Source organism: Battus philenor, unplaced genomic scaffold (assembly GCF_028537555.1).
Source record: "Battus philenor isolate CCGP_79_NKW_IND1 unplaced genomic scaffold, ilBatPhil1.0.hap1 SCAF_9, whole genome shotgun sequence".
NCBI classification, from domain to species: domain Eukaryota; kingdom Metazoa; phylum Arthropoda; class Insecta; order Lepidoptera; family Papilionidae; genus Battus; species Battus philenor.
In genome coordinates, this window is record NW_027181759.1 from 15,039,512 (window position 1) to 15,050,932 (window position 11,421).

The 11,421-nt window shown below is 33.3% G+C and overlaps 1 protein-coding gene across 1 annotated transcript; it reads right to left on the reverse strand.

The window, feature by feature from the left end:
- Nucleotides 1-2,959: 2,959 nt before the first annotated feature.
- Nucleotides 2,960-4,480, reverse strand: LOC137932394 (lipase 3-like). Its single transcript, XM_068775999.1, has one exon. The coding sequence runs from the start codon at nucleotides 4,478-4,480 to the stop codon at nucleotides 3,026-3,028; it is 1,455 nt and encodes a 484-aa protein (XP_068632100.1). The 3' UTR covers nucleotides 2,960-3,025.
- Between the last annotated feature and the right edge of the window lie 6,941 nt (nucleotides 4,481-11,421).

Sequence of the window (11,421 nt, forward strand, 5' to 3'; positions counted from 1 at the left end):
CCTGATATTGATTTCCTGTAAATTTCTAACTGTAGTGAAGTTTAGTGTTGAAAACTTAAAGTAAAAACCCATGTTAATTTATACATTTATTAATTGAATTTAAATTAAAACTACTCAACATAATATTTTGTATCTCTTATGTAAAATATACGTAACATTAAATAAACATAAACTATAAATAAAATAACATAAGATAGTATGATGTAAGTAAATAGGTACTATCAGTGTATGTGTTGAGATCCACTATCGTGGACCCCCATTTTCATTTCATGGACCCCCAATTTTTTTTTCGCTGACGTAGACCCCTTGCAGGTTGTCATAGACCCCTAGGGGTCGATATAGACCACTTTGGGAATCACTGATCTAGATTTTCGTGAACAGCGACAATTACATATAATTAATGTACAGTGTGAATTATGTATAACATGTTTATGTATTCCGGGAATTGAACCCACAATCCCGTTGTACTACCACTGTTCAAGTACAGGACATTCCCAAATAATTTCCATTGTTACATTTTGATTATAAGATGCTATAAAATTCAAAGTAAAAATTTAATTGCAAAAAAATTAATATATCTTATCTATATTACAGTTTATAATAGAAAACAATTTTAATTATTAAAATAAAAGTATAATTAAACAAAACAAGAAACATTTAATAATATATGATGGTTAATTTGATTTTAATTACGTTTTTGGGCACCTTCTTACTCAAACACCAGACTGAATATTCGTAGATACAATTTAGTGAAATGAGATTCTGAGAAGAGCCAAGGTTACTGATGTAGTTCGAAGAATGGCTTGTCTGAAATGGCAGTTGGGGCATAAGTCCGTGTGTGTTGGTCGAAGATGAAGCACGAAGACCTGGACCTGTTCACTTTAACCTTGTAAGAGAACCGGGTTATATATCTCAGGAAACGAAGCCGACAGATTGTTACATACTCGGGTTGTAAGTATAAACGTTGAATCGAAACGTACCTCCAAGGAAACTCCTCCGTTAAAGGGTGATGATGATGATGTGTCATCGACGATGGAGGTGATAAGACTGTCTTAATTTTTTTTTCTAATTTGGATTATGGGTCAGAAATAAAAAATAAAAATAAATCATTGCCAACCAGGCAGCTGTTTCTACCTGATAGTTGCATCTCTTTGCTATGCGAAAGTAAAAGGCGTGTATGCATATATACAGGATGATTAACATAGATATAAAGGCTTTGAAAAGATAAATGTGTAAGTAATTCGTCAATGAACGGTTTAAAACTTTTTAACCCATTTCCAAGAAGGCTATTTTTCAAATTGATTACTCTGAAACATGTTAATATTTTTTGCTACTTGCATGCAACAGGCCAATGACTTGTAGCTGTAGTTGTAATAAAATAAGAACTAGACTGTGTGTAGTAATATAAAATGTTATAGAGCAAATGTTAAACAACGAAAGAAGAGAAAATAAACTAAATAAAAAGGGAATTGTAAAAAATATTGCTCCAAAAAATTCCTGTTCCCAATTAAATGGGGCTGGAATGAGAGGTTCCAAAATAGCTCCCCTATTTGGGATCCAAGAAAATGATTTGTAGCTGTAAAATGTACAGCCACAGATAATGAATAATAATTTTGTAGTAGTCAAAATTTTGTAAACACTCTTGAAACCAAAAACCATTGATACCACATATTTATTTATCGAGGAAAACATTCAATACTTTAACACCTAAAACAAATCAACTCTGGTATCTGTTAGACGTTACACCGTTAGTTTTCATTATAAGTAACTATCTATCTAGAATGTACTGCTAGAATATATCGACATTTCGTATTCCAATTGAAAAAAGATAATGTTGTATTTTCAGAGTGATCATTTTATTTATAGATAAAATGTAAATAAATAAGCAAATTTTATTGTTAAATACTGACCGGTTTATCTGTTAAAACTATATATACTTCAGTGCGTGAACTTCATAACGAACTGTTAAAAGTGTTGTTTTAATAAACATTATATTTCTTTTAATTTTTTATATATCACTTGTTATGTCATTTTTTTCTATATCTACCTTCTACATTTTGTATTAGGAAACTTATTATATATGTGTATATATACATGTATGTATACTTATATATGAATATATGTATATACACCAATACCTCACTTTGCGTCGTGGTTACGTTTCAAAAAAACACAACGTAAATTGAAACGCCGCAAAGTGAATTAAGATTTTCTATAGCAAACCATATAAACATCGCAGATAGGTTCCAGAGAACTTCCAGAGAGATATAACTCTGTCAATAAATAAATTGGAAACATATATACCTTTTTTGTAACCAGAAACAACACCTTAAAATTTATATAAATTTATCATTCTCTTTTATAAAAAAGCACAACGCACTACGTAATTGAACAGAACTCTAAAATTAGCAAAACAAAGTGAAAATAAAACTGTTAAATTAAAATTGCGTTGATTTTTAGTTACAAAGGGAATTCCCGAGTTTTAATGGTATGGCGCAATTAGAAACAAAAGTTTTGCCATCTTTTGGAGAAAAAAAAAGAGAATTTCAAAAAAATTAAAGACACGAACCCAAAACAACGCAACCTTGAAAATCTAACGACGCACAGTGAAAATTAGTGCTAATTAAGCAGCGACGCAACTTCGTAAAAAACGCAAAAGAAACGACGCGAAGCAAGGTATTGGTGTGTATATATATATATATATATACATATATATATATCTATATATGTTGTAATTTTTTTTCTATAACAACCTTCTACATAAAGTATTAAGAAACTTATTAAAAAAGATGAATGAAAGTCGTTCTCCACTTATATTCAAGAAATTTAGGGATATATATATATATATATATATATCTATTGCAGGACTGAATTCCCATACTTACTTCACTGGTTTTATTGTTAATATATGATAGTTATATTTTCAGCGTATTTGGGTTCCACGGTGAACTCTGAAAATGTTTCCTGAGGACACATACTACTATGTTTGTTATATATCTTACTATGTATAATTAAATTTTAAGCCTCAATCACTACCTCCAAAGCTTTTCTCTAGTGAACTTAATATTTCATTATTAATCAATGTTGGCGCATCGATAGACCACAGGTAATCTAGATGGTTGAACTTCGGATCCGGCACCATATAGGCTTCCGTTGTCGATGGTAAAACATTTAGGAGACTCATCACGTCTTTCTCACCGGACATCAGATCGTTTCTAGACCAGAACAGCTTGATGGGTAAGGTGACCCTGGTCAAGTCGTACTGTAAAGGACGACTGTCTCCGTAAATTCTGTAGTTGAGTAAGCCAAGGTCGAAGTACTGGAACCTATCCTTCGCTAATATCTCCTGAGCGAAATGCACAATCGTCTTCCATGACGTTCCACCTCCGAAGTTCGCCAGGAACGCCGGCAGAAGCGTCTCGTTGAACTGCTCTTCATTTTCACCCATGATTTCAAATATCACTTTTTTACACACACGACTGTCTATTAAATCAAGGGTACATGATCCTGTGATCTTAGAGAATACTGATTTTTTGGATATGAACTCGTGGGAACCGTAGAGGATGTCCAGATGTGATGAACTGGCAACTATGGGCGCGAGGGTTTTTACAGGCGATCGGAAGTTGGTCATAAAAACTACTGGAGCCAATGCGTACCCTGCAGTCAGGACTTCGTTGTACTCCGGTCTTAACGCTAGCATTGCGAACAGAATACTAGTGCCCATGGAGTGTCCGATATAAGTTATATTAGTTCCTTCTCCTTTTTCTTTCATTATGTAGTCTATTACGTTTGGTATGTCGTACAGTGCGATTTCGTGCCAAGAGAAGTCCCAGTACGACTTCGAATCCCTATTAAACTTGGTGTGCTCGCTCGAGTACCGGTTTCCTCTCACGTTGGACATCCAGACGTCGTAACCGGCGTCAGCCAGAACATACGCCAGACCTTTGCCAGGTCCATTCAAAATCCAATCAGATGAAGTCGCCAGAACACCGTGCTGGAGTATAACCGTGTTTTGTGATATATCCGTTCTTTCTTTACCGTGTGGAATCCTATGTAAGTTCAGCACGTATCCTTCAGATATAACCGTGTGCGTTTCGCAAACGTAACCATGCCGTGATATCCTCGCTGGAACTGAGAGTATTACATCAGGATTTTGATTATTTAACAGGATTTCCTTCTTTGAAACTTTGGTGAGAGATGCCGCGATCTGTCTTCCTTGATCTTTAACATTCTCTATGTATTCCTCCATTTGTTCGCTTATCTCCTTCTGCTGCTTCTCCACGTACTGATCGAAGCTGGATTTCATTTCCGCAGCTGTGTCGTAGCTCGAAGCTAGAGCTTCTTCGACCTGAGTACCTTTTTCTTCAAGAAAACTCATGAAGCTTCGCGACTGTTCGGTGAAGAAATCGTTGAAGTTTATCATTGCTGATGTTTTTGCGAGGAACGTAATGAACGTAAAACAATATAGCCGTGTGTACATCTTGCCGTAGACTACGGAGGCGAGAGATCCATAACGTATTGTTTTATTTAAAGTGACCCGCCGATGAGGTCAATAGACAACAAGATTATACGCTCGTGCAGTGCGTCATTTATATATTTCAAATTGATTAGGAATTAACATGAAACAGTATTTAATCAAATGTTTTTTTGTCTCCCTCGGTCACGGCGAAACGTAGGCTAGAGTTTCCTGTTTGTGTAGAGATTTATGCTATCATTATACATTGATTGCGAATACGTGAAGAAATTAATTTTGACTGCGAAAATCATATGTTTTATTGACTATATGACGCCGGAGTCAATTTGTATACAGTTAGTAACGGACATATGAAAAGTACACATTGTTGATTAGAAAACATGACGCCTTTCACTTGATTTTAAATACAATCTACATATATAACTGTAAATTTAAAAATAAACATATAACGGAGACTCTCTTAGAGTGGAAAGTTAAGCTTAAACATTACTAGAATTTCTAACAATAATATCTGATAGTTGTTAAAATTATATTACGTTATATATGTTATTGTATGAGCGATATAACAGCGATAAGTACATGCGATAGTAGTTTGCGAGTATAATTCTCGAGATTCGTCGTCGAATTGCCATCTTATCGGTTTTTTATAGGATACACTTTGGAGAGTGCTCGAAGGCTTTTTTTTGAACTGATTGAGCCATCTATATTCCTTTATCGGACTACTAGGCGCAGGCAAAAGTTTCATCCATACGTTGTTGACATACCCAAAAGTCAAAGGTTTTTGGTGAGAGTCGCCAAGATTTGTAACCTACCTGGGTCTATTTTTTCTGATGAGTTGAACTCTGGAGCCTTTAAGAGTAGAGTGAACAGGTTTCTTTTAGACGAGCGTGTACCACCTTCGTCTTCATCACTTTCCACCAGGTGTAATGGAAGACAAACGCCTATTCCTTTATATAATGTTAAAAATACAGTCTTATATAATTAAAGATATGTTCATTACTTATATACAACTGATCAAAAACAAATTTGCAGAGGAACTGCAGCATTATCTGCGTACCATAATACCACATTGTATATCCCTCATTCATATCTTTTGAGAAAGCCTGTACCTTTTAGTGGGAGTCTATAGCAATATGTTAAAATGAAAGACAAATAAGAGAAAAAAATGTAGTATTCTTGATGATATATACAATGTATATATTTGAAAATATGCATAAATCTGAAGTTTTTAGAATTGAAATCTCATTTGTAATAAAGCAAACTAAATCCCAAAGAATGTAAAATTCTTTAATTTACACGAAATTCGAAGAACTACGCATAACATATATGATGACTGACCTTGTTCTTATTTACACAGAAAATTCCAGAACATTGAATTATATAAAAACACGAGTTTCCACAGCCATGCATTCTTAGTTCTTTTATATTTAGACATCTTCTCCAAGGCATACATCACCCATAAAGATCATCACGATGATGGGTCTTCCAGTGCCCGTATTCAGCGACACCCTCGACCTCAGCTATATCATCTGTCGACCTAGACATAGGCCTACCCACACACGTGTATCACCTCGTCGTCACCACTCAAGAACCTTTCGGCCTAATTCTTCGAACTCCGTCGGTAACTTTGATGATTCTGCCAATCTCATCATTTCTGACTCGACCTCTCTGCGGAATCTCGAGCACTCTGAACATTGTTCTCTGGGTTACCTTAAGTCTTCTTATAAAGTCGGTGATCACCGTCAACACACATTAGACAAAAACCTTCGTCTACAGACGCTGTGGTATTTTTGACGAGAAGAGGTTTCAGTGTTTCCCGAACGCTTTTGGACACAGGCCTCTTCCATAGATTTTTATCATCAATCCGTGTCTTTGGAAGACTTTAACTAGATCGTCAATTCACCTTTGGAGTCACACTGCGCTCCTTAGTCCGAGGTTTCCACTATTCTGTGGCCTATGTTGTCTTCTCACTGCCATTTGGACTTGCAAATCCGCTGAACTTCTTCGTTCTTGATACGATTTACAGAAGTTTTAACACACAAAATTTTTTCTTATTAACAAGATATTATTCTAAATTTTAATATGGAGATATTTGTAAGACAACATATAATTTCATTCATTCATTCATTTAAAATGTAAATTAATCATGTGTTTATTTGTTTGTGCATTTAAATGAAATTTATATTCTTGGAATTAATTCATCTTAACATCCAATCGGATTAATAAGAATTTCGTCTTTAGGCATTGCGAAATTTTGGACTTAGTTGGATTCGGCGAAGGATCTCTTTCTCGGAGTTGGAATTGTGAAGCTGAACGGTTTGTCTCAGGTATATATATATATATATATATATATATATATATATATATATATATATATATATATATATTGCCCTCGAGCAAGCGAGGTATTGTTATATATATATATATATATATGTAAATATATAACAATACCTCGCTTTGCGTATTTTCATAGTTCACCGTGGAACCCAAATACACTTAAAGCATAACTATCGTATATTAACACTAAAGTCAGTGGAGAACGACTTCCATTCATCTTTTTTAATAAGTTTTTTAACACTTAATGTAGAAGGTTGTTATAGAAATAAAATTACAACATATATAGTTGCGACGTTACGTTTTGCGTTTTTTTTGAAGTTGCGTCGCTGCTTATTTAGTACTAATTTTTACTGTACGTCGTTAGATTTTCGAGGTTGCGTTATTTTGGGTTCGAGTCTAATTTTTTTGAAATTTTCTTTTTTTTTTCAAAAGATGGCAACACTTGTATTTCTAATTGCGCCATGCAATCAAAACTCGGGGATTCCCTTTCTAACTAAAAATCAACGCAACTTGAATATAGTTTTATTTTCACTTTGGAGTTCAGTTTCAATTACGTAGTGTGTTCTGCTTTTTTAAAAGAGAATAATAAATTTATATAAAATTTAACGTGTTGCTTCTGGTTAACAAAAAGGTATATATTTTTCCAATTTATTTATTTGCAGAGTTATATTATTTTTATTTTTTTAAATGTTTAGTTTGTTCAATTTTCTTTATAAAAAGTTGTATTTTCGTAACCGTGTAATATATCTGGAGAAGGACTTTCATTCATCTTTTATAATAAGTTTCTTAATACATAATGTAGAAGGTTGTTATAGAAAAAAAATCACATAACAAGTGATATATAAAAAATAAAAAGAAATATAACGTCTGTTGAAACGACGCTTTTGACAGTTCGTTATGAAGTTATATACACATTGCTATGATACAAAATATAATCAAGTTACCGAATTACGCGCTAAGCTCTATTGGTTAAACATTAGGCTTTGCCGGAATGCTCGCATCCTTTATCTGGACTACAATGTTCTTTTCAATCCACTCACTCTCTATTATTTCAAATCATGGTTTCAATTTCTTCAGGATACACATGAGAGGTCTCTGAGATCATCGGAGAACTTGAAATTAAAAATGCCGGCGCGTTCTTCTTTGTTTATTTCCAAATCTTTTACCACACAGATCGTTCGATTGTAAAATGAGTCACCGCTTAGTATAACACCTGGTTAGTCACTATCTATTGAAGCAAATGATAAATATTTACCAGAACATTGATTATTTATTCTTTAATTCATTTTTTTATTCCGTTTCTTTATTCTTTCTAAGGCAAGTATGATTCAAGTTTGATGTTTTATTTATTATTGTATTTATAATTATATATTGTACTCTATTTATTTTAAGTACATAGGCTATATATATATAAACAAACATACATATACACAAACATACATACGTATATATATATATACGTATGTATGTTTGTGTATATGTACACTACTATTTCTATGCTATGGTTGTCTGTAAGAAATTGTCTCGTGTGATAAGACCGCCCATTGTACTTTTGACTTCACTGTTATGCAACTATGTATATATATTCTGGCGTGTACTATAAAGAGTATCACACCTGTGTATTTATCTCTACCATTACTCTAGGTTTATTGGTAGAGAAATATAAAGTGTAAACTAAGCCATTACATAACCTGTAAAAAGTATAAGAAAATATTAAGTGGACCGGAAAGTAATATAGCTTTGTTAAGTTAAATTCACACGACTACATTTTTAACAAGTTATTATTTCTAATCAACAATATATTCATCTTCGTTATCAACAACCTTTTGCTATATAGTATACAAATCAATGACGGAGCGATAGATCAATCGGTTTTTCTGTAAAATACGACGATATAAACGACATTACTTTTTAGTACCCCTTATAGATATGCCTATCAGGGAGGCAGTGAACATAGTCAAAAACAAGTGTTTATTGATAAATGATACAATTTTTTTTCTCTACGACGTTTCCCTTCTCATACATAAGTCACTCGGTTTGAAAAGAATAAAACCATTTATCTATCTAAGTCACAATGCTTATTTAATATACCATCACTGATAAATAAATGCTGTTAAAACAATAGAAACAGAAACATCATCATCGATGTGATCAGATTGAAGTCCGTTAAACGTTCCATTAAACGAATTAAAAATAAAGCACTAAAAGAATTTATGAAAAAGTATTTTGTAAGGTCAATGGTTCTTAAACTTTGCAAACAACTATGTATGCTTTTACAAATAAACTTACTTATTATGCCATAGAATAAATTTAAAAATTTTATCAAATAATCATTAGTAATATAAATTATATATGTATCTGGATATATGCCTCCCATATATATTTGCAAATTAACCTTAACATAGTATGATGCCCACCTTGTGATCGTACTACCCACACTGTGCTGGTTTGTGGTCTATATTCCAGAACCTAAAGGTACCAGTGGTCATATATTCTGGTCGCTATATAGCCTGCCTAATACCACTGCAATTTGCTAATCCGCTGAACTGTGTAAGATACGGAACTTTGCTTTGATCAATATTTCTGATTTTATCTCCTAGACAAATCATGTATGGCAAGAATTTAAAATAAAATTTGCACAAATTGAAGAACATAGACGAAAGCGTCATGGACAATAACGCCTTCATCTTGTCTTCTTTGGCCCAATAAAACATATATATATATATATATCATGATGAATCATATATTAATGAAACATAATATATATAATTCCCGGTAGTTTACAACATATTATATTTAATATGTATATTTTACAGAAAACGATTTGAAGATATGAAATATAATTGCATTGAAACTAATTTAATGACATACTAATAACTGTTTATTTACAATTAATTAATTAATTTTAAAACAGATGTAAAGATAACAGATTAAATTATGTAATAGTACTTCTTGGCGGAAACGTGATACTACGTCTGATCATAAATATTGTTACAATTAAAAATAAACAAAATATTACTTTTTAGTATTTGGAATCTGTAATTTTTATATGATTGTAAATATTATTTTCTTATTTTTACGCCAATATATTGTAAAATATTCCGGAATATTAAAACGTAGTGGACTGATAAGGAGAACTGAATCGCTGTGATTGTATTACATGAAGTAGGTATGGCATCAAACATAATTTTTAAAATTCTCCATACGCTTGGTATTTTCGTATTAGTCAAATGTTTGTGTACCGGGATATTAGTAGGTAACCTTCTGTGTCTGTGACAGATATTTCTGGTTGTTCACGTATTGAACTTACAGTAGTACGTACTTACAGTAAAACTATCTAACGTTTATCGGCACTTTTTTTTTCACGTGTTGTAACACTGTACACTTGTGACGTTTAATATCGGGATATATTAACCCTTGGCCTTAAGGAGCGCAACACTGAGGCGAAGATTGGTAATTCCCCGAGTATCGGTTTTCCGTCGAACTGTGATATGAGAAACAATATTGCGCGAAGGAAATAAAATGGCGTAATGTATTTAGGTCGGTTTGTTTGTGTAAGTAATATACGCGGTGATTTAAAAAGATGTAATATCTTGAAAAATGTTAATATATTACATTTGATATCAGTGATAAGGTGTTTTATCCAAAAATCAACGGTTTCTAAAATAAAAAAATAATTTCATTATTACTACAATTCGTATTAATATATATTAAAATTAATTATTGTTTAGTATCTGTTCATGTAGTTTTTATACTGCTATAAACTATTGAACCTTTACATTGCAATAGAGAAAAAATTGTTTAATGTAAAATATATCAGAGTGGTCACTTCATACAGGATGATTGAAAATACATGTGAAAACTAAGGGTTTTATGCTAGTATATGAGATACATTTCACCTCAAAGTTTTTACACCTATATCCATTCACCCTGTATACAAATATAAACATTGACATGTATATAAAATTATTATCATTTTTAGCCCTGATAGATACTGTTTAATGAAATCAGGCGTTACCTTGCGGAAGTCCATCCTAAGTAAGAAAAGGACCAATATTTAGCCACTTCCACACATGCAGTGGTAGTTGTGCAAAAAGGGCTCCGATTAGTGACTGTGTGTTTGGCACTAATCGGTGTAACATAACTCCTGAAGGCGCCCCGTGGAGGGGTGAAACACGTGTTGAGTAATTTGGCGGTGGCGGTTGTGTGATTTGCATTGTTTGCTGCATACGCATTTATCGGCGGGCTGGCGGGCGGTGCACTTTGTTGCACGACTACCGCTGCATGTGCGGTAGTGGCTAATTATTGGTCCTTTTCTTACTGATAGATACTGTACTATCATAAGCTGCTACTTCATAGCTTTCGTCGTCATCATTTTAGCCGCAAGACTTTACCATAGAATTTAATAAGACCATTTCGAAGCGGACTGAATCCCGTATACATGACAACCTATACAAGGTTGTTTCTACAGCCTATGAGTGGATGTCTTACACACCGCATGCATCCCACTTCTGAACTTTGAAGCCCTGACGGCTATCAGTTGTACACGCTGTTCAACATTTCTACAAGACTCAACAAGACGCCCACTGTAGGGCATATGTTTCGGCCGA